The following is a 23,510-nucleotide window of genomic DNA, read 5'->3' as shown; positions in this document are numbered from 1 at the left end:
GAATCTCCTGGAATTCTCTCCTTTTCTCTCATTTTTCAAGCCCCAAATTAAGGGAAACAGCAACATATGGTATAGAGGCCATTGGTTCTGAAATCCTACAGGTTCAAAACCCACCTATGTCACCTACTCCCTGGGTGACCTTGGACAAGTCACTTAACCCCCACGGTCCTCAATCTAGTAAAATGCTATAATGGGGAGATGGCTTCTCAAGTCCCTTACAATTTTAGATCCATCGTTAGTAACTCTCCTTCAAGACTCCTGTAGCCACTGATTTTCCTGTCCTTCGGTTTCCTACAGTCCTGGCGGTCTGCACCACACAAATCATCACATATACTGCTGTGTCTCGTTTGTTACTGTTCCATCTAGGTCCGTCTTGCCTCATCGGCTAGAATGAGGAAAATGTATCATACATCCTCTGTGCTCCATGGCACTTAGAATATCACTGAGTAAGAGTCCAAGAAATCCTGGTGTTGGTTGACATTGCAGTAGAGAAAGCTGCAGGATTTTGATTCATTGACAGAGTGTTCGTCTGGGAAGGGACCAAAGTAGCCACAGAGAGCAGGGGTTCTTGAACCTTTTTGTGACATAGACCCCTTTGGAGGTCTGGTACTTCCTATGGACCCTTCTCAGAATAATGTTCTAAAATAATTAAAGGAAATGCCAAAGATGTCATTTTTTTCTCTATCAAGTTCATGGATGGCCTAAATCTATCCACAGATCCCTTAGACATCCAGAGACCCCAGGTTAAGAACCCCTGATACAGATTCAGAACTGGCAAGGTCTTCAGACCATTCAGTCCAACCCCTACATTTTACACAAGGAAACAAGCCTAGACAGAATAAGTGACTTGCCCAGAGTCTTATGGGAAGTAAACATTAAATACTGGATTTTAACCTAGGTCTTCTTACTTCAGAGGTGCTACTCTTCATCTAGTTTAATCCCTTTGTTTTACTGATAGGAAAACTGAGGCTTAGGCAGGAGAATTGACTTGCCCAAGGTCACAGAGTTCATTATTGTCAGTGGCTAGGATGAGGACAGAGGTCTTCTGATGCCAAAGGCACCTCTTTCCACCACACCTCAGTAATTCTTGCAGATGCATCACTGTTCCTCTCTTTGATGCTGGCTCCAAAGCTATGCCCTAAATCTGGAACATTCTCCCCCTCCAAGCTTGCCAAGCTCCCTCCCTTCCATTCTTCATGGAGTTCTTGCCTTTCCAGACCAGCTGGAAACAAGGCAGTGGGTCTCCCCTCCTTTCCATCTTTTCTAAACATGCAAGTTACATTTTTCACTCTTCATTTTCTACCACACAAAAAGCAAAACACATGCATTAAGGTTTGTAAATAACATAAATACTTTGTTTGAGTTGATGTGCGTATTTGCTCCATGCGGCACCGTGATGTGTGAGTCTGTATGGGTTTTTATGTGTTTGTCAATGTCAATGAGTGTTTGGATTGCAAATTCCTGGAGGCATGGACGGTGTCTGTTTCCTTCCAATCAATCCCCAGGAATGGTACTAAATTTATGTGCCCAGCACTGTGCTGGACTAAACTGTGCAGCACAGACTAGGAGTCCAGAGAATGAGGAAATACATGAAGGTTAGAATAACCCATAAGTAGACTGGACCCTCAGAAAATTGGGAGGCTTTCATGGAAGCGAGTCTTCTACTGAAGTGTACTCCCTGCTGCCCTCCACCCTTTGTAAATGTCTTACAAAACATAACTCAATTTGTAGGGATCCTAGGTCTAGAAGTGAAAGGGACCTCAAATAGCATCTGATTTAATCCTCTCATTTTACAGATGAGCAAACAGGGAGTTAAGTCACTTGCTCATTTGTTCCAATAGTCAATGAAGGCAGGATTTGAAAACACATGTCCCTACTCCAGAGTCACTGCTTATCTTCCAAGTAATTTCAAGGAAATATACTTCTCCTTTGAAATTATTACAATTATTAATGCATTTACACAGCAATTTCAGATTTGCAAGGCACTTTACAAATATTATCTCATTTGAGCATCACAACAACACTGGGAGTTAGGTGCTATTATTATCCCCAGTTTACAGATGAAGAAACTGAGGCAGATAGAAGTTAAGTGACTTGTCCAGAGTCATACAGCTAAAACGCATCTGAGGTCACATTTGAACTCAGGTCTTCCTGACTCAAAATCCAAAGCTCTATGTGTCTCTTAGCTGCTTCTTTAATTACTTTGTCTATGTTTTGTATTTATTGTGTAAACATTGTAAACATTTAATTAAGCAGGCAAAGGGAAGAAGATAGCTCTCCAGATGGAAAACAACAAAGAACAGAGACATAATTAAAGCTGAATGGGCCAAGTTGCGTTTCAGGGATAATGTAGAGGGGAATCTGTCACATGGAGGACACCTGTCATAGCTAGGCAAGAGTTAGATTGGATAGGTAAGGTTAGATCAGATTATCTGTTGTTCAACAGAGTCCAACTCTTCATGACTCCATTCTGCGTTTTCTTGGCAGAGCTACTGGGGTGGTTTGCCATTTCCTTCTCCAGCTCGTTTTACAGATGAGGAAACTGAGACAAACAGAGGTTAAGTGACTTGCCTAGGGTCACACAGCTAGTAAGTGTGTGAGGTTTGATTTGAACTCAGGAAAATGAGTCTTCCTAACTCCAGGCCCAGAGTTCTATTTACGGTGCCATTTATCTGTCCCAGATTATTGAAGCATAAATGCTCACACTGAAACAATTTAATTATCAGCTCCACAGGAAGTTTGAATTGATTCCAGGACACTCTCAATCTAGAATTTGAGAAGTGGGGGTGGGGAAGCTTGGGAAGTGGGTAGGAATACCTGGGTTTGAGGCAGCTAGGTGGCACAGTGGATACAGCACCAGCCCTGAAGTCAGGAGGACCTGAGGTCAAACCTGGCCTCAGACCAAACACTTGACACTTACTAGCTGTGTGACCCTGGGCAAGTCACTTAATCCCAATTGCCTAAAAAAAAAAGAAAAGAAAAGAAAAAGAAAAAGAATAGCTGAGTTTAGTTTAACTTAAAAGAAATCTGCAAAAGGAGACAGTATAGTACCTAGGGAAGAAAAGGGGTTATTGAAAGGGAGCAAGAAGCAGGGTGGCAGGTAACACTTCCCTAGATGACACAAAATGCCTTTGGGGTTTGGGGGGAACACCTACCAGTCTCTGCCATTAGACTGGGATTTGAAAAAACAATGGATTATTTGAGTTTTTCAAGGCCCATTCCATACTGTAAAATATACACTGCATGTGGCCACACACTCTCCACTCATCTTTAAGTTTCAAAGCATTATGTCTATTATAACTGCTCCTCTGGCCAAAAATTATTAAAACTACTACTGAGTATCATTAAGTTTTTATGTTTATACAGGATGTTCCAAAGGTCTTATTGCATTTTTAACCTTACAACTTCACTAAGATTTTTGGGACACACTATATATTTTTTTTAAAAGTAATTTTAAATTCCTAGCTTTGCTACTTGGTCAGGTCACTTCCTTTCCTCTGGGACTGAGTTTCTTCATCTGTAAAATAAGGGGATTGCTCTAGTTTAGATGTTCTTAACCTGGGGGTGGGGAAGTGGTTGGGAAGGGGAGCTTAGTCCACAGATGGATTTCAAAAGGTCCATGAACTTAGATGAGAAAAAAAAACACCCTGGATGAGAAAAATAATTACTTTTATTTTTCACTAACCTCTAACTAAAATTTTGCATTTCCTTCTATTATGAATATAGATTGCAAACTATAGTGGCGACTGTCACCAGCAGAAATCACAGATATTTTCATATAATGATAATAATAGCTAAAATTTGCATAGCACTCTAAGGCCTACAAATGTTATCTCATTTTGATCCTCATCACAACTCTGGAAAGGTTAGGTGTTATAATTATTATCCCCACTTTACATATGGGGAAGCTGAAGCTGAGAGAGCTTCACACAGCTAGTGTCTGAGGCAGAATTTAAACTTGGATCTTCCTAACAGCAAATCCACTGCCCCACCAGCTGCCTCACATCACATTAAAGTTGTTACAGATGCTTCAAAATATCATTCATGCTCACTACTAATTCAAAATTACTGTAGTTATTAAACTTGCTATAGATATATTAGTATATCACAAATATGGATTTTTAAATCTTGATAGCTATATTTCAATATAATTGATTCCCTTAGTAATCCTATATATTTTATTTTATGCATTTAAAAACAATTTCCTGAGAAGGGGTCCATCTTCATCATGGCAAAAGTAAGAAGGAAGCCCAGGCCTAGGTGATCTCTAGGGCCTCTCCCAACTCCAAATCCCATGATCATATTATCCTAAATTGCCTTGCTAATTCAATTCCAAGGCTTCAGGGCAAAGAAAATAAAGAAAAGTTTATTTCCTTGGCTTAAATGGTACCAGGAAATTAATATTAGCCTCCATTAATTTAGGACACATCCTTACTCTCTCCCTCATATAACATTCAAAAGTATAAGTTAAGTGTTCAAATGTGCACAAAAATGCTCCCTGGACCTCAAGCACAATTTGTGGGATCACAGATTTAGAGCTGGGAGGTTCCTTTGAAACAAAAAGTGTCATATTAACAAACTAAAATTTGGAATAGCAGTCAATCAGCAAATACTTACTAAGTCCCTACTATGTGCTTCACAGTCTGCTAGGGGCTAGGACCTCAAAGACTAAAATGAAGTACTCCCTGCCCGAACTCAGGACCACAGATACTTACTTGATTGGACACAATTAAAAGGTTAAGTCATTCTGATCGTATAGGTCTGAGAGGGAGACCAGGCTGTTCCCATTACTTATAGGACTATCTTACTTGATAAGTCATCATGAATTAAAAAAATAAAAATTAAAAATAATTAGACCTTGTAATGACACAATAATAATATTAACTATAGCTAACATATACACAGTGCTCTGAAGTTTGCAAAGCACTTTACATATATTATCTTATTTGATCCTCACTACAACGATGGGAGGCAGGTGCTGTTATTATTCCCATTTTACAGATGAGGAAACTGTGGCTAGTGACTTGCCCAGAGTCACACAGCTAGTAAGTGTCTGAGGCTGGATCTGAAGTCAGATTTGCCTCCCCCCAGATCTCTCACCCACTGAATTACCTAGCTATTTAGAACCTTAACTACTGGTATCCAAAGCAGATTGCCAAACCTCCTTTAAAAACCATACCCTGTGCCCCTTTCCAGGATGCCACCATTTTATTCATTGGTCTGCCAAAATCACATCCTTCCCAAGTTCTCTCCCCTGATCTCCAAGAGGCTTTGATGAGGAATTTAGGGAACTATATTAATAACAGAACTGAAAGCCAAATGGTCCTTAGTGCATATCTAATCCAGAAGCTCTTAACCTTTTTGTGTGTCATGGCCCCCTCTGGCAGTCAGTCTGGTGAAGCTAATGAGCCCCTTTCTCAGAATGTTTTTAAATGCATAAAATAAAATACATAGGATAACAATGATAATCAATTACATAAAATATATTAATCAACAATTATATAAAAATGATTATACAAAATATATATAATTACATATTAAATTCTATTACATAGTAAAATAAGTTTGTATAAATATGTATGAATTATATATAAATATGTAAAAATTAAACAATTATATAAAATGCATTTATCAACAATTAAATAATTACATAAAATATATGGTACATACTATTACATATAAAATTTTATCATTATATGTATAAAATTATGATACATGTTAAATTAAATGTTACATATACAATAGATATGAGATAATTATATTTAAACATAAAAATAAAAATAGTTATATAAAAATGCATTTATCAACATATTTAAAGCAAAAGTTCACAGATTCCACGTTAAGAATCCCTGACCTAATCTGTGACAATCATTTTAAAGATGAAGGGACCAAGTCTCCAGAGGTAAGGGGTGGTGGTACACTCCTATGATCCCAGCTACTAGGGAGGCTGAGGCTGGCGGATCTCTGGAGTTTCTCAGTTCTGAGTGACAACAGGCTAAAATGAACAGAGGTCTACACTAAGTCTAGCAATATGGTGAGCACAGAGGCCACCAGATTGACTACACAAAGGCAAATTTGCCCAGGTCAGAAACCAAGCAAGTCAAAGGTCCTATGCCAGATCAGTAGGATGACTGGGTCCATGAGGAGCCCCTGCTCTTAGAGCCTAGGTGAGATGGGGAGGCTAAGCTTTACAAAATAAAACCACCCAGGCAGTAAGTAACAGGATTCAGAGAGAGGTCTTTGGATTTCAGAGCCAGGGTTCTACTCACTACACCACACCGGGGTCTGTTGTCCTTGACTCAGTGATTATGTCAGCCGCCTGCTCTACCAGGCTACCAGGCCCTAATCTAGTAGTTAGGGAGTGTTCTCTTCCCACACTATCTTAGAAAAAAGGATCAATTAGTGAGGATATAGATTTGCAGGCTCGTTTACAGTGTGCATTTATCAAGCTTTGGAATGATGAAGCTAAGGAAAAGCACTGATCATGGGCCTAGTCCCAAATATGTCTTCACTTGGCCACACTGATTTTATAAGGGCACATCTATGTTCTATCAATGTATAGAGTACCAGGACTTTGAATCAGGAAGACCTATGTTCAAATCCCGTCTTGGGCACTTAGTAGCTGTGTGACCCAGGGCAAGACACTGAAGCTCTCTCAGCCTGTTTCCCCTTCTCTAAAATGAGGATAATAATGGTATTCGCCTCCCAGTGTGGTTGTGAGGCCCAAATGAGATAACATATGTAAAGTGGCTATCAATGATTAGTGCTATTTTTATTACACTGTCTGGGTTTCAATACCCTCCACAGCCTGTTACCATTAGAGATTCAATGTTACTTCCTAATATTAACCCTCCAGTTGTCTGGCCATCCCTTATCATCTCTAAAACGTGCCCCATTTGTGCCTCTTGGCATTGGCTGATACTATTCCTCCAACTCTGGAACACTCCCATTTTAACCTCCAACCCATCCCAATCCTACTGTCCTCCACATACAGCTCAGTTTCCCCTTCCTTCCTTCATGGAGCCTCCTTGACATGACAGCTCTAGCCAGTGCCGAGCTCTTCCTTCCCTCAAGTTAACATCTGTTCTATATATCTTAGGTATTTGATTTATAGTCATTTTAGCACTTTATTACATAGTTTTAGTACTGTTTTCTAATAGTTTCATGTGTGTCAGTCTTGTCTCCCAACATGATTGCAAGCCCTTTGCGGGGTCTGAAGATGCGATTTATTTTAGAAAGCAATGGGATACAGTGGAACACTGGGTTGAGGAGACAATAAGACCTGGGTTCAAATACTACCACCAACACTTACTGGTTGTATGAATATATGGCAATTCACCAAACCACTCTTTCAGTCCATGAGCCAGTTGGTCTACAAGCATTTTTCTTTAACTAGAGAAACCTATATTTTATTTTCAAAATATTTTTAAGCATATTTATTTACTATTTTATTTTTTCCCAAAAAACATCTACAAGCATTTATTAAGCACCTGCCAAGCACTGTACCTGAAATGGAACTCACCAATGTGAGAATTTGTTTTGCTTGACTGTACATGTTTGTATAGGAAGCAGATAGGTTCTGGGTAGAGTGGATAGAGCACTAGGCCTGACATCAGGAAAACCTGAGCTCACATCTGGCCTCAGACCCTGGGTAAGTCACTTAATCTCTGTTTGCCTTAATCCACTGAAGAAGGAAACAGCAAACTACTCCATTATCCTTGCAAGATAACCCCATAGAAAGTGAGGTTCATGGGGTCACAAAGAGTCAGATATGACTGAACAACATGCTTGTATGTAGTAATATAGATTTCATTTTTCTTGCTCTTTTGATTGGGGAGTGGGGAGGACCAAGAGAATATAGTTCTAAAAAAAGAGATAGCGTATCATTAACTTCACAAGTTTATTATGACACTCAAAAGAAATGAGGTATGCAAATGTTCTGCAAGCCTGCAAGTGCTACATATATGTAAGCTATTGTTACTCTCTTGTATCTCCTCAGGATCCTGAGCAGAACAGGATACAAGTTGGGCACTCAAAAATTACTTGTTGAATTACATTTAATTTCAAGGAATGTTTATGTGAAATAAAGTTTTACTTGCAAGATACAAGAGTTCAGGTTTACAAACAGATAAATATTTACTTGGGTATTCGAAACACATTCGTGTTATGTAACGTTTGGCACTCATGGAATCTGGAGGAGAAAAATAACCATCTCACTTGTATTTCACCAAGAAAGTCCGCCCGTAGAATGGAATTCTAGCTCTTTGTGAAAGAGGGGATGCCTGACAGAAAGAGAGGAAAGGAACTGTTTTGCTTTACTATGTATCTGTTAAAAAGGGTTTGTTTGGTTCCCACCCCCCCGTCCTCCAGCCATTGACTGGAAATAAGAGGGGAAGAAAAAAATGCTTGCTAATTGAAAAAATAAAAGAAAAAGGCAGCTGAAATTTAGGGAAACATCAGACAAACTGCATAGGGTTCAGAAGGCAAAGCCAAAGCAAGGCATGGGAACAAGTAGAGAAAATGACTGAAAAATCCACATTAGGTCAACAGAAGCTAGATACTGGTTCTTATGCACAGAATGTAAGGGGCCCTGTCACCTTAGACTTTCAAGGATGTTGGTGACACGTTCAAAATGATTAAAAACAAATATCCAAAAAGTCTGTCAAGGAATTACATACAAGATCTTCCCAAATGGCCTACTCTGGTGGAGGTGACTCTGGGTTCTAAAAGTCTACAATGATGGGCTGCAAATTCTGCCAGGCTCTACCCTGCTGAAAAGGCTTCAAGGCAAGGCAAGAGATCATGTCTGTTTTCTGAGTGTAGGAAGAGGCACATCACCAGCAGACTGGCCAGTAAGTGATGGATTCTTTGGTTATGGTAACCCATGAGACAAAGACAAAATAAAAACTGCTCCCTTCTGCCTTGGCAGTAACAATGGCAGGGTATCAAAAATGGGAATGGAGACTCCCAGGATGTGCTGGTGCTCCGAATGTAAGCTCTTGTGGTTTAGGACCCTTATGAAAACAGAATGGTAGGTGGAGAAGAGTGCTGGATTTGGAACCAAAGAACTGAAGTTTGAATTTGGATTATGCCACGTACTAGCTGTGTGTATCCTTGGGCAAGTCACTTAACTAACCTCCCTGGGATTTAGTTTCTTTTGTAAAATAAGGCAGCTGGATACTAGATGACTAGTCTAGAAACAACCTGTTCTAAGCTCTAGGTTAATGATTCTCTGATCCTAAGGGAACATAAGTGAGGCATGACCAAGGGACATAAGTTAGTAGTCTGGCTAGAATGGAGGAGTTGTGATGAGAGGTAGTAGGGGAAAGGAGGATAAAGTCTGGAAAAGCAGATTCTGGGCAGCATGTGGAAGGCCTTAAAGAACAAGCTGAGGACCTGTAACTTCCAGTAGAATGTAAGCTCCTTGGTGCATACGGTAGGTGCTTAATAAATGTTTGCTGAATTGAACTGAATTATTTTGTATAAGTAGAAAGAAGCATTTGAGCAGAGGAATAACATTTTAGGAAGATGAATTTGAAGTGGGGGTGAGTTCAAGATGTGTACATTAAAGATTTTATTATAAAGAAGAAAAACAGAAAGAACTGAAGAAGCAGATAAGATACAGTTTAGAAAGTTTAGATGAAACTTTAAAAAATCAACCCAAAGTTTTGTTGTTGGGCATAAGTCAAACAAAGCATTCAGTTTACAAGAAAGATAAATTGACCAAAAGAGGTTATTGGTGGGGGGGGGAGTTTCGAATTATAAATTATGTTATTCATCTTTATGATATTTGCATCCCTTTCAAAACCATTTCCTCACTGGTAAAATGAAGAGACTAGGCTACCTTACCTATTTTCAAAGTGCAGTCCACTTTCAAATTCTCTGATTAGAGGATTCCCCATCTTCTACAAGAAATCTTTCCTTAGTTCCCTTAATGCTAGTACTTTCCCTCTTTTGATTCTCTCCCATTTATCCTGTCTCTAGCTTGTTGTTTACATGTTGCGTCCTCCACTAGACAGTGAGATCCTTGAGAGCTTGGGCTGTCCTTTGTCTTTCTTTGGCATCCCCAGCACTTAGCACAGTGCCTGGCACATAGTAGGCACTTAATAAATAGTGACTGACTGACAAGATGTATTATCACTGAAAGCATAATCAGGAAACTTTCCAAAAGGAGTATTTCCATAAACAGTTGTATAGACTTGTACTGAGGCAGGTGTCTTAATGTGCTCATAAATTATTTTATGAAAACTGAAACTATGGGGCATATAACTTGCTTTTATTAATGATGTATGTCATGGGAAACAAATAATACTAAGGAACTAAACAGGGTCAGAAATATAAATGAAGTTACCAGCAAAATCCATCATCAAGGGATTTAATGGCCCACATAATGGGCCTCATCTGCATTACAACTAAAGAAAGCAGTTGTGATCTGCTCCTATCCTTTCTTGACTATTACTCTCTCTAAATTCTTACGATCTTCTCAATGCTCCAAATTTCTTTTTCTTTCTTTGTAAAATTCCTTTTACAAAATATCACTCACACACACAAACACAAACACCTCAATGGGGGAGGGGGGAGAAAAGGAAAATGGCATTTTACTGAAAAAAAGCAAAATGAAAAACCTTTAAGTGTATACATAAAAATATTAGCTATCATCTGGCCTTAACAAAAGTGTCATGTTATAGGAAAACCTTCTGACTTCAATTCATCCTGCTAGCCTAGTTTTGATTTAAATAGGCTCAAAATTAATCTCTCTGGGACTTAATTTTCTCATCTAATAAATGAAGACATAATCTGTACCATTCTTCTAGAAAAGCTGTTGTGAGGATCAAATGAGATATTGGATATAAAGTACTTTGCAAACCTTATAGAATTATGTTGTCAGTTATCGTTACACACAAGTGCCTAGTTCAGTACCATTCACCCAGTAGGTTCATTTATCTTCTAAGAATAGTAATGATAGGATGGAGGCCCCTGGAGATTTACTCAATTTGTAAAAGGTCTTTGCTGAAAGCTCATTAGCTTGAAATTGGGAATATAACACAAAGCCACAAAAACAAGAGAGATACTTTAGAGATGTTTATGCATCAAAGGGCAGTCTCTTTAACTCTGCTGGGACCTCAAATACTGATACAGTTCAAAGCATCTTATTACCAGAGATACATAAATCAGAAAGGGTTTGGCTACGAGCAATAAACTCGATTAGTGTCTGGAAGGACTGACTTTAAAGAAAGTTTTCAAAGAATTAGATCCAGGTAGCTTGAATAAAAAACAGCTATGGGAGAGCATTATTTTTAAAAGCTAAGACACAGACAACAGATGATAGGGTAGGAACCCAGAAAAGGCAAAGGGAACTAGGTAGCTGGTGGCAGCTAGAAAAAAGGAAAGCTGAACCTCAAGAAAAATTTGCTGGCAATAACCTTTGGGACAGGAGAACTGTCTTCCTCAGGAGGAATGGTAAAAATCCCATTTCTGGAGACATTTAATACCAGACTGGACAAAGCAATAGAGAGGATCCCAGATGGAATGCTACGGTACCAACACCAGAACCTGAAGAGGTGAGTGGACTGAAGATGACCTCTCAGATCTTTTCCATCTCTGATTTTTTTGATTCTATGAAGTTTTATGGGCCACGGCCTTCTGCCAATTTCCTCTCTCCCCAGGGTGCCCACTTTCTCCTTTTACAAAAGAGGCAAATTGCATCCTTCATTTTAAACAGATCTCATTGTTCTCAATGAATCAGTAATTCTATCCTGGATAGAAGTTTGACAGAAGAAAGCCAATTCCTAAACTTATACTTGCCTTTTTTTTTCATTCTCCCCACAACCCTGGGATTCCTGGGACTCTTGCAAGTTTTACCATAAACAATGAGGAAAGCATGTTTAATGGAAAATGAACATGAAAGAGCTGTTTAATCAGCAGAATCACTAATATTCATCCCATCTCTAGTCTCCTGTCACAATGCTGACAATAACAGCATGAACCAATAGGCTTTAGGCCGTAGACCTCTCTGTCAAACCTCTCCAGAGCTGTTATTATATTGTAATCTATTTTTTTTTCTTGTGCAGTGTATAACAGAGAAATCTTCCTGCAGAATCCCTTCTTTTCTCCCACAACTATAACATTCACCTTTGTAAAAGATCCAGACAAATAAATGCACTCCCCTACACAATTAGCCCTAAAGATAAACATAATGCTTATGAGAAGGCCTTCAGCCAGTTTGGAAGCCTTGTTCAACATCAGAGAATCCATATTAGAGAGAAAAAACAAACTGTAGAAGAAAAAGAAAATGGTTTGGAGGCAGAGGACCTGTCTCAGGATCTCAGTTCTTAGAAACAAAGTCAATACCCATCCACTGGGGAGTAGCTAAACAAAATGGGGCATCCAATTGCAAAGGAACATTACAATACTGCAAGAAACATGGCCCATGAAGAGCACAGAGAAGCGTGGAATGACTTATGCAAAGTGATGCAAAGTGAAGAAAAGTAACCAAGAAATCAATAGAAACAACTGTAGCAACAATGTACATGGAAAGAATAGCAGTAAAACAACTAATATTGAATGTTTTGAAATTATAATGACCAAGCCTGGTCCCAAAGAAGAGATTTTAAAAGATACCTCGCCACCCTCACTCAGCTGTCTTGCAGAAATGGGAGTCCCCAAATGTGGAACGTGGAACAGAAGTAACTCAGCCTTTTAGGATGTATTGATCAGTTTTGCCGAATTTGTTTTCTTCCTCTTTTTTTTAATTTTTTTTTATAAAGGATGGTTTTGTGGGAAACAGAGAGGAAAATTTAGGTGGTATAAAAACAAAGGACATCAATAAAAAATCTGTTTTTTACAAAAATGAACACTAGCTCTACTATTTCCTATTCGTACGACCTTGGACAAGTCCATTTTCCTTGGGCTTCTGCCTCTTTGGACCAGAAGTATTCTAAGGTCCCTTCCTGCTCTATATCTATGATTCTGTGATTCCAAGGACATGCCTTCTAGTCTTGACAACTCCTGAAAAGGTTCTTTCACAAATGCCATTTAGACTTCTCAGGCTAAACTGCACCAACACTGGCTTCTCTCTACCTCCCTAGATGTTTAGATATCCCTTAGGTGTAATCAAAGAGTGAAACATCTTTCCTGGAATCTCTTATTCAGTGCACACACTACATAAGCAGAAAGAAAATGAAAAGGAAAGAAGAGAAAACCTAAGAAAAGAAGCCCTCACACTTCTTTCCCAGAAAAATCCTGGAAATTAGATGCAAGAAACACAGGGTGGGGAGCTTTGCAACCTCGGCACTTTAAAGTTCCTTAAAGACAAAAAATGCATTTTACCCCCTTAAAAAGGTAAAGAGAAGTGTCACCCCACAAGAGGACATCATCTAGACTGTCTCTGTCCTACAAACCTAACCTGGAGACAAATCAACTTGAACCCAAAGCACTACCTGAAAGAGAAGTTAAGGGTCAGCCTGTCCTTCCAGTAAACAGAAAAGTTGTGAATTAGGGCTAATAGAAATGTAGTCTACATGAAATAATGCTGTTTTAGTAGTTCTTTCTCTAGCAGAAAGGATGCTTTTTAAACGCAGAAGCATTTTAAGATAAATCTCCAGACCTGAACAGACTGGCCAGAAAAGGGATAGTGGAAGGCATCACAGATAAGCCTAAAGGGTAAAAAGAAAATATCAAAAGAAAAACTAAATTTCTTTTTTCTAAGGCCCCAGGTCTGACACTTAAAGCAGATCTTTGGTCCTGAAAGATGCCGATTTTTTCCCTGTACACTTTTTTCCTCCAGCCAACATGGGATGACATTCTGGTGGCATTATCCAATGCACCTGAAAGTATCTCCAGAAGCCACCCCAAAGGCAGGAGAGGCCTGATACCATTCCCTTCCTCCAAGATTTCTCCAACATAGAGCGGGGCCACCGCTCAGCTTGGAAGGAGAGTTATCAGACGGGCTATTTATTGCCCCATAAAAAATCCCGCAAACGTATCCAAAGGCAAGGGCCTTTCTTGCCAGGGGCCACGGGCTTTTTAGGGATTTTTTAAAAGGTCCCTAGGCCTGTCTGGCAGGCTTTCATCTCCTTTCCCGCTGCACTAGCGGGCCTGCTCCCTCGCACCCAGCATCAAGGTGAATCGAGTTTCTCACCATCCTCGTAGTTCTTGAGATAGTAATCAGGGCCAGGGCCCCCGCGACTTTTCGCTGGGTTCCTCAGGTTTTGGAACTGGAGGAAATCTGTCCTCTTGCCCCCAAAACGCAGAAAGGCGGGAGACAGTCCCCGGGCTAGGGTCACCAACCGCTTAGAGCTGAGAAGAGAAGAGAAAGATAAGAGGAATGAGTGAATCGGTGAGTAAAAAGCAGGCCTGGGTCGCCAGGGGCAGAGTGCATCGCGCCCTCCAGTCCCTCTGGGGACGTCGGGAGCCGAGGCCGGGGACCATGCAGGGTGGGAATTCTGCGCGCTCCTGCTCCCCGCGCAGCGCTGGCCTCCGGCTGCTTCGCTTCCTCCTTCCTGCAAGTCAGTCCCGCGTAACTTTGTCGGGATTTCGGCCAGGCGGAGCGGGGCCGTCCAACATTATCTGCGCTAACGCTGCTGGGCTCCCAAGGTTGCCAGTTCCCCTGGGGCTGTGACCTCAACTCTCAGGTACAAAGGAGGCTTCTTTTAAAACGGGAATCTAAAATATTGGTGGGTTGCAGTATCTTTATTTTATTTGTTGTTTAAAGAAGGAACTTCGGCTGCTGCGACGAACGTGAGGGGCAGTAGCGCCAGCGCAGGGGGACTCCGCTCGGCGGCAGCCCAGCGCGCTTTCCCGTGGAAGCTTCTGGACGCCCGGCTCCCGGCTGCAGAAGCCCGTCTCTGCTTCTGCTTCCCGATCAGCTGCCGCCCAGTGAGGCTTTAGCAACAGGTAAACCTGCTCGCTCCCTCTCAGTCCAGCCCCGCTGTTTGAAGACTTTCCCAAGCCCACAATTCAGGTGGCGTCCGATTTTTTTTTAAGTTGAATTTCCTTCTACAGTGACTTTTTTAACCCTATCCACCCCGTAGTCCTCGGGGCAGAGAGATTGCTGGGGTAGATCCCAGAACTTCTTGCCTCCTGGAGGAAAAAAAGTATGCAATGCTTTTACCCTGGGAATGTGCAGTTTCTCTAGCTGCTGAAACCCAGCCTGCTCTACGGAAAGGCAACCCTGGGCTTGGTCTCTGCTTTATTTTCCTGCCTCATTTCTCCGCATTTGGGAGCTTTTTACAAACTTTTGCAAACCCCCTGCGAACAGGGAGTAAAGCTCATGCAGGTATGTGGGCGGTAAGTTAAACCTAGGAATTTGGAACTTTTCTGCTTGGAGAAATGTAAGCAGCCAATTTTGCAACTGCGGCATTTAAAGAAGAATGGAACTTTGAATGCAACGTAACGCATGGGAGCTCCAGAAAGTAAGCAACCAAAATAATTAGCCGAATAACTCTTGTATTCCATTACAGCCAATTGATATTACCATGGGGAGAATTTGAGAGGGAAGGAATAGAGAATAAGAGAAAATGATGCATGGGTTTTCAGTTCTGGATTTGTTGGTTTAAAAAAATACTTTTTAACACTTTCCTGACTTAGAACTGGGGAGACTAATTCTAACTGGAGACTCTAGGGAGATATGTAAAGGGAATGAGACTGGAGAGGGAAAGGACCAAATTTAGAAAGTGGGGCAGAATAAATCAAGTCCCCTCTGGAGGTCACGGTTAAGTAAATGGAAGGGATTTCTGGGCTTAAAGGCCGAGGTGACCCGCTGCAAGAACGGTCACTGGGTAAAAGGAGCCACTGAAACGTGGCGTTAGGGAGGGCATAGGAGGACCTCCAAATTCCACAATTATATTTCTGCACCTGAGCAAGCTGTGAAAAGAACGCCATACTCTTGTGTGGCATCTTTCTCTAATGCATATACAGGCATTGCAAACTCTCAAATAAACCCCGGACATCTATAAAACTGGCCGTTATAAAAATCATTTCTGCAGCCAGCATGGAAAGCATAGCATGGCTGTAGAGTTGGTTTTGGTTTGATTTTTTTTCTCTGAAACTATATATAGACAAGCTAGTGCATGCTGTCCATCACAAACATGTCACGTTTATTTCAAGAAACGCGCGCCTATTGCCATACATACATTCGCACTGCGTAAAAAGACACGCATCGACATGGATACTCTCCTTGGCCACATGAGCACGCTTTCCAAAAGAAAGAACAAGCCGCCCTACGCTGTTTTCCCTCACCCGGGCAGCACAGAAGTTGACAAGGATCGAGACGGCTCCTCTGCTGTCTGGAAAGGTCATCCCGCCCGGGATGTTTCATTCCACGTGGAAGCAATACTCCACGTGTCTCAGTCCCCTGCAGCTCCCGGGAGATCCGGGCGGATTCTCCCTCTGAGGTAGGAAGGCCGGTTCTTGGGGCCGGGAACAAAAGGTGCATTTCCCAATGAGTTAAATTACTCACGAAAGAAGAGCATCGGATAGCAGCCTCGGGAAAGGAAAAGTGGGACTGGGCGAGCCCCCTCTCTCTCTCTCTCTGCTGGAGACTCGGGGCTTTAGGAAGACTTACCCATAGCTGAGGCTCAGTGTTGGAAAGAATTTTTTAAAGCCAACATTTACTTTCAACTTCGTAGAGGCTTTATTTTACACTACGTCTCCTCGTTCCTGATGCGGATGGATCGCGATTGCAAGAGCCAGGGAGTTTAAAAAAAAGAAAGAAAGAAAAAGAAAACTGGGAAAATGCAAAGCGAATTCCGTGGCATAGCCCGGAGAGCAACTGGGCAAACTTTGGTCCATGCTCCTTCGTTTGCTAAACCGCCGGCGACCAATTGAAACTTAGAAACATTCCCTAAGTATTTTAGGGCTACTTTAAGCTTCCTTTATATACTGTAAGATCGGGGCGAGGATTTTTTTTCTTTCAAGAAAAACTATGCACTGTTACCGCAGGAGAATTGAGGAGGAGGGACTGGGGAGGGGGGGGCATTCCATATATAAAAAGCTGTTTGCCAGCCCTAAGGGCTGGAGGAGACAACCGAACATGTTTAGTTTAAAATAATAATAATAATAAATAATAATAATAATAATAATAATAATAATAATCCATTTCTGTACGCCGATCAGTCTCTGCTCTCCAGCTGGGAGTGGGAGAAAATCAGAGAAACGATCTTTCCGTGGAAAATTCCACTTTCGTGCGATCCCTGCACAGTGCAAACACAAGCGCGCGCGGGTCCACAACACAGACACTCACACCCCTTCCTCTCAGGTCTTTGTTGCCAGAGATATTTCTTCAGTTTGCAACTAGCCCCCTGGTCTTGTTTCTTTTCAAAAGGAGACGGGGAGGGCTAATTGTTGTGGATATATGTAAGCACAACATTTTTTCAGTCATAACTGATAAGTTTCTGAAATGCTTTTCTGCATTGCAAACATGTGCATCTTAATAGAAAACATTGCTTTTCTCAATCACAAGTTACAGCCCCAGAGCAGGATATCCAGAAGAAAAGCCTCCTTCTATCTTTGCTTTGAGAGAGATCTGCTTTTTTTTTCCTTTCCGCTCTTGGAATGGGGGATGGGAGGGGTTGGGGGTTGTTTAAAAAAAAAAGTATGATATATCGAAGCCCCTGCCTTACCTTAAGAAATCGAGCCAGCCATCATGAATGATGGAAGGATCCAGCTGTAGAGAGAGGAAGTTTTCATTGACTGTCCTGACAGGGCTCTTGGTGCTCACATCGAGAAGAATCAGGGTCTTTTCCTTCACACCTTGAGACTTGCCTACAGGAAAAGTTCTCCTGTCTGCAGCTTGGGAGGAAAGGGAAAGATGTAGCATCAGAGCAAGCCACAGTGCCATCGGGCTTAGGAGCGCAGGGGGGCAAGAGCTGGTATGGGGCATGGCGTGGAGAACAGGCACGGAACTCCCTAATTAAATCCCTCTGATTTGAGCCCCTTCTTTCTACAGGGTCTTGCTGGTGACTAATTGGCCTTATCTAAAGTGTGTGTCTGTCTGCCTTCCCCCCCCCTTTTTTTCTCTTCCTTTTTTTTTTTTTCAGTGTTTTGGTGCTGGTGGAGCAAACTCACGCCCCTGGCCAGCCTTTTCAGCGACTGGTGCCAAGAGTCCTAGTTCACCAGCGCCGCCCCTTTAAGAGATTTAGACTGACTGCAGACATTTTGTAACTTTTTAAAGGTAAGGGAGGTGGGGGGAAGGCGGGAAGTGGGGGAACTGAAGGGGGGGGTTGAGAGAATTGTAGTCTCCTGGTTTAACCCTCTAGAGTCTGGATCTGCGAAAGGGGAATGTAACAGTAGTGTTCTAATATCCCAGGGATGGAACGGGTGCCCAGTTTTCCTTATTTCTGCGATCCGATGGGCAAGTTACGCCCAGCGAGAGTCCTTTTCACCTGATGTATATTCAACGGGTTGTTGTTTCCCCTGACGCCAATAGGCATTTTGGAAACCACCGGCAGTTCTCTGGCGGTGACCTTTTTTGGGTTGGGAGAGAAAAAGGAGAGTGGGAGTGGGGTTCTGCGGTGGGGAAGGTGACTAATGCCACGCGTAAATTGCACAGTGAGCTTGTCTGAGTTAAGTCGTGTTTGCAACACACAGAACAGCAACCTAGATGTATCTTTTAACCTTTAGGGGGCAAAGGGCAGTTCCCAGAAGGAAAACAGACCGTGACCCCGTGAAAGAACCCTCACGGCTCCCCAGCTGTTCCCGTGGGAGATGGAACGGAGCCCAAGCAGCTCTATGACCACACTAGTAGAGACCCGGCTCCTTCGGAGTGGCCAAGCACCTCTTCCCCTGCGCCCAGGGCCGAGACTGAAAACCAATTTTTTTTGCTCGTGGGTGGGATTTCCCCAGAGCAAAGGGCAAACAAATCTTTAGCGGGTAACAATGAGGATTAGGAGTACAAGTCGTCTGCGTCGTTTGTCTTGGCTGCCGCTCTACGCACTCACCAAGGTCCACCCTCTCCAGTCGTCTCCCAGTGGAAGAAAGAGAAGGATGAAGGCCTTTGTTTCTTCTACCCAAAGAAAGGCGAGTCAGCATTTTCTTTACCATCCAACTAACCCCAGTAAAGAAGCAAAGCAACTGAGAGAGATGCCCTAGCCAGAATGCCTTGGTTCTCACCCTAGGGGTGCAAAAAGGTAGCAGGCTCTCCCATCTCTATCTCCAGAAAATTGCTGGCAAAGTGAAGGAGCTACCTAATAAAGAGTCCTCCCAGCCCAGCATCCCAAGACAACCAAGGAAGAGGTGAAGAAGCCAGTACTGCACAGGCACAGAGCTTGCCTACCCTGTGATTCTGGCGACAGAAGAAATAATCCATAATCAAAACCCCTCCACCACTGTGGCAGAGCAAGGGGTCTGCATGGCAAGTGTAAATGCCTAGCAAGGGGCAGCCTTGGCTCTGTCTGGAGAAAGTTTGGTGAGCTCCGAAGAGGATAGGGATCCCCTTCCATACCAAGCAGCCCACCAGGACTAAAATCAAGGTGGTAGAACTTCTTTCTTGTTCTGGGCCCATCTCTTCACCCCCTCACTTACCATTAATGCTATGGAGTTTTTCCAGTATTCCAGTCTTTTAAGAGGAGATTATTTTTACTGGAATTTGCAACATAAGTGACTGCTTCATCGAGCAGAGTATATGTGGCAAAATTAACCAAGCAGTTCATAAAAAAAAAAACCTTGCCATTAATAATTCACATTTCTATAGCAGACATTTAGCAAGTTACTAAGGGCTTTCTTCACAAAAAAGCCTTGGAGTTGAATAGTCGTATCCTCTTTAGCTTATTAAAGCTAAGAAGACCAAGGCTCCCAGTGGCTGAATAAAGGGGTGGGGAGAGGAATAAACATTTATATGGTACCTACTATGTGCCAGGCATTGTGCTAAGTGCTTTACAGATATTTCATTTGATCCTCTGTTGGATGATTTACTTATATAGCTAATAAGTGCAAAGATGGGACTTCACCCATCTTCCTGATATCATGTCTAGTATCCTTTCTAGTATGCCATACCACCCCTATCCTTGGTCTGAAGGATACAGCATGGACAGAGGTATGTTTATTTACTAAAGTAGTTACTGCTTTGTAGTATTTCTATGTGGTGACTTATAAATGATTTCATGAAGAAGGATTATAAAACAATGTATGAATGTGCAGATAATTGCAAATTCAAGCAGTGGTTTCCCCATTTTCGGTATTCAGGGCCAGAGCCAAGCAGCACATGAATAATATACTAGAGTTTTCAAATGTCTGAGAACATTACTATTGCAGATTTTTCTCTTTTAGTAACCATACCAAGGTTTGCTGTATGATACACTGAAGAGCTGAAGAGTTAATGGTTTGGGGTTTTTTTTTAATTGCTATGCTTGTAACTAAGGGAAAAGTGAGGTTTTTGGAGTATCTCATTATGCATTGTACTGCCTATAATTTTTATTTTTATTCTGATGAGCATGTGAAGGCTAGTGTCTTAGTTACTTTAGCTAGGCTGAGATATTTTCAGCAGAACCCCTGGGAAGTGTAGAAAGTCAGCACTGATAAAATAAAGTACTTGCTTTTTTAATTGCTGATGATAGACATCCCCTCTAGCCTTCATAATTCTGTAGTTATGTCTCAGGACATCAGGACCCAGAAAGTGTCTCAATAACATTTATAAATAGTACCAGAAAGCCCAAGTCTGATGAGAGAAGAATCTGACTGCTTTCCTCCTGCCTTAGCTGGTCTAAGCATCCGTAGTACTTTGCCCACTGCCTAGCTCAAAGACCTGTTTGCCCTGGTCTCCTATCAAAAAACAAGAGAGAAAGAGAGAGATCTATTTTAGGGTAGCCATCTATGATTGATTCATTGTGGTTTTTTTAATCTGTGGTCTGTGTACCCATTAGTGTAGGGGATATGAATCAGCATTGTGGCTTAATTTATAAACTCCCTAGGGACACAGCCTCTGTCTTTGTAGTTCCTTTTGTATATGTAACATCAGACTAATTAGTAAGAAGGACTAGAAGTATATTAATGACTAATAAACATGCCTCTATTGCTATACAACCCTGAAGGATTAAAGTAAATACATGAGTAAATCAAATGGTGGGCTTAGGTTGGGTGACCTATAAGTGAATGGTGTCAAACCCCAGACTCCTGTGACCTTCCTGCAGGTGGGGATTGTAACCTTATCCAACCTGTTAAGTATTGTATACAAGGAGGTAAATAATGTTGGCTCTCCTGGAAAAAAAAATACTCTCCATTTGATGGAAAGCCTCAGGCCTGAAACAGCCTTGTCGGGTTCCCTTTTGGTATGTAAATGTAAAATGAACCCACTTGCTGTCACTAATTCTGTTCTAAGAGAAATAGCATTAGAGTGAAATATGTTGTTCTCACTGGTGGTGGTGAAGGCCAAAGTAATTGTCTGATCTTTTTTCCACCCATTCAGCCCCATCACAAACTCATAAACTCATCTGTCCCACTTATCTACTTCTTTCTACCTTAACACCCTTATTCCTAGCTCTGGGTCCCTCCCACCAGCTTCACAGCTCAGAACAACCTTCAGCCCAACTCCAAATGCCTTTTGAAGTAAATATCAGGGGCTTTTTTACCCAAAATAAAGGAAGAAGGAGTCTGCACCTATATGCTGACTCTTCAGTAAGAGCAGATATTATGAGCAAATGATTCTTGAAAGAGAATAGAGCTTAAGCACATATCTATAATGTGCTCTCTGCAATGTGCTCCCTCCCTCCCTGTCAAAGTCCACAGCCCCCATTGGGTTGCTCCACTTATCCCTTCAGGGTCAGGTACTCCCTGCCTTCCAAGATGGGTGACAATTAGTTAATCTGATAAACTCATTTTACTAATGTGCTAATGACTAGGGAAAGGCTGTAGGAGCTTCTCAGGGGCTTTCCTCCGGTTCCTAAGCCATCTTTGGGAACACTAAATTATTATTTGATCTTTCTGCTGTGTTCTATTACATGCTTTTACCTAGCTTCTATGCAAGCTCAAAGTGACTGTAGCTGTCCACAGTGGGCAGCTGAATGGCTGAGACAATGCTGAACATGCCACTGTAGACCTGCCATAAAGGACTTCCTTGGGTTCATTCCAGACACTCTTTGGGGAAATGTGGAGAAAGGAAGGACCTCCAGGCAGGTGATGAAGAGAGACTTTGAGTGGTGAACTAGATGGGTCGAGACCCAACATGGGTTGAGACCTGACAGTTTAAGAAGCACTGAAGGGGTCAAGAGTGGAAAAAGTTTAAGAAGCCCTGAACTAGAAGCCCTTCAGACGTGGACATACATGGGAGCCATCTACGTCCTGTTGCTTGCAATTCTAGAGACTGCTGAAAGAGGACCTCCTCTTTGTGAAATGATTCTCTCTTTCCTCATTTGAGCTGAGATCTTATTTGGCTCCCAGCTGAAAAGCTCATTCACTCTTGTGTATTTTTTGGCATATTCTCATCTGTATAATTTCTCCAATTTATCTTTGCTGTTTTGCTTGGATAAATGCATCTACTCACTCTCACTGTTTCTGATGGTCTTTTGTATAACCAGTGTATGGTGGGGAGGAGGGATGTGGTAAGTAATAAAAATAGCTAACACTTATATAGTGTTTATAATGTGCCAGACCCTATGCTAAGTACTTTACAATTATTATCTCATTTGATCCTCATAACAGCCCTGGTAGGTGAATGCTTTGTTATCCCATTTTACAGAGAAGGAAAGTGAGACAAACAGAGGTTAAGTGGCTTGCCCAAGGTCACACAGTAACTAGTGTCTGAGGCTGTATTTGAACTCAAGTCTTCCTGACTCCAAGCCCAGCACTTTATCCACTGCACCGCCTAACTGTAAGATAACAAGCCATCCTCCCTCAAAAGAGTAATGAGGGAAGCAGCTTTTGTTCTGAACCTATCATACCCCTAGAGACCAGACTGGGCAGCTAGCTGGCACAGTAGATAGAGTGCCAGATCTGGATCCAGGAAGACTCATCTTCCTGAGTTTAAATCTGGCCTCAGACACTTATTAGCTGTATAACCCTGGGCAAGTCATTTAACCCTGTTTGCCTCAGTTTACCCATCTATAAAATGAGCTGGAGAAGGAACTGGCAAACCACTCCAAGACCTCTGCCAGGGCAACCCCAGATGGAGTCATGAATAGTAGCACAGAGTCCTACATGACTGAAAAAAGACTGAATAACTGAACAACTAGACCAAGAATATTGCCCTTCTTGGAGATAAGAGATTGCCCAGTTGTCCCAGACCTTACCTATCTCTCTCCTCCAGGTAGCATGCTGGTGGCACAGGTTCTACTCTCTGTAAAGATGAATCAGACCTCAGATCATATCTATCCATGCCACCTGCCCACTGGCAGAATTTAGGCAGTCTAGCACACCTACATGTCTTACCTTTGCACAAAGTAAATAAAATAACTAATAATGATGAGGTTAACGTAAACCCTGGTGCCAAATCTCGTGTGTGTGTGTGTGTGTGTGTGTGTGTGTGTGTGTGTGTGTGTGTGTGTGTAAAGAAGCTCTTCAAAAAGAATATCCCTCCAGAA

General features: G+C 41.9%; 1 protein-coding gene and 1 long non-coding RNA gene across 2 annotated transcripts in view; one reads left to right on the top strand and one right to left on the bottom strand.

Moving 5' to 3' along the window:
• HPSE2 (heparanase 2 (inactive)) overlaps positions 1-18,017 on the bottom strand; it is a 730,238-nt gene extending 712,221 nt beyond the window's left edge. The window contains exons 1-2 of the mRNA XM_020996755.2: positions 17,622-18,017; positions 14,141-14,298 (exon numbers count right to left, since the gene is read on the bottom strand). Coding sequence (XP_020852414.1) covers positions 14,141-14,298; positions 17,622-17,881 — 418 coding nt within the window. The 5' untranslated portion in view covers positions 17,882-18,017. The remainder of the gene's footprint in view (positions 1-14,140; positions 14,299-17,621) is intronic.
• Positions 18,018-18,030: 13 nt separating this feature from the next.
• LOC110215373 (uncharacterized) lies at positions 18,031-22,476 on the top strand. Its single transcript, XR_002326494.2, has 2 exons — positions 18,031-18,172; positions 18,622-22,476. It is a non-coding gene; the product is annotated as an uncharacterized LOC110215373 (long non-coding RNA).
• The last annotated feature ends 1,034 nt before the right edge of the window (positions 22,477-23,510 follow it).

This window comes from Phascolarctos cinereus, unplaced genomic scaffold (assembly GCF_003287225.1).
Source record: "Phascolarctos cinereus isolate Bilbo 61053 unplaced genomic scaffold, phaCin_HiC Scaffold_3;HRSCAF=262, whole genome shotgun sequence".
Lineage (NCBI taxonomy): Eukaryota > Metazoa > Chordata > Mammalia > Diprotodontia > Phascolarctidae > Phascolarctos > Phascolarctos cinereus.
The sequence above is the reverse complement of the archived record's forward strand: the minus strand, read 5'-3'. Positions and strand labels throughout refer to the sequence as shown.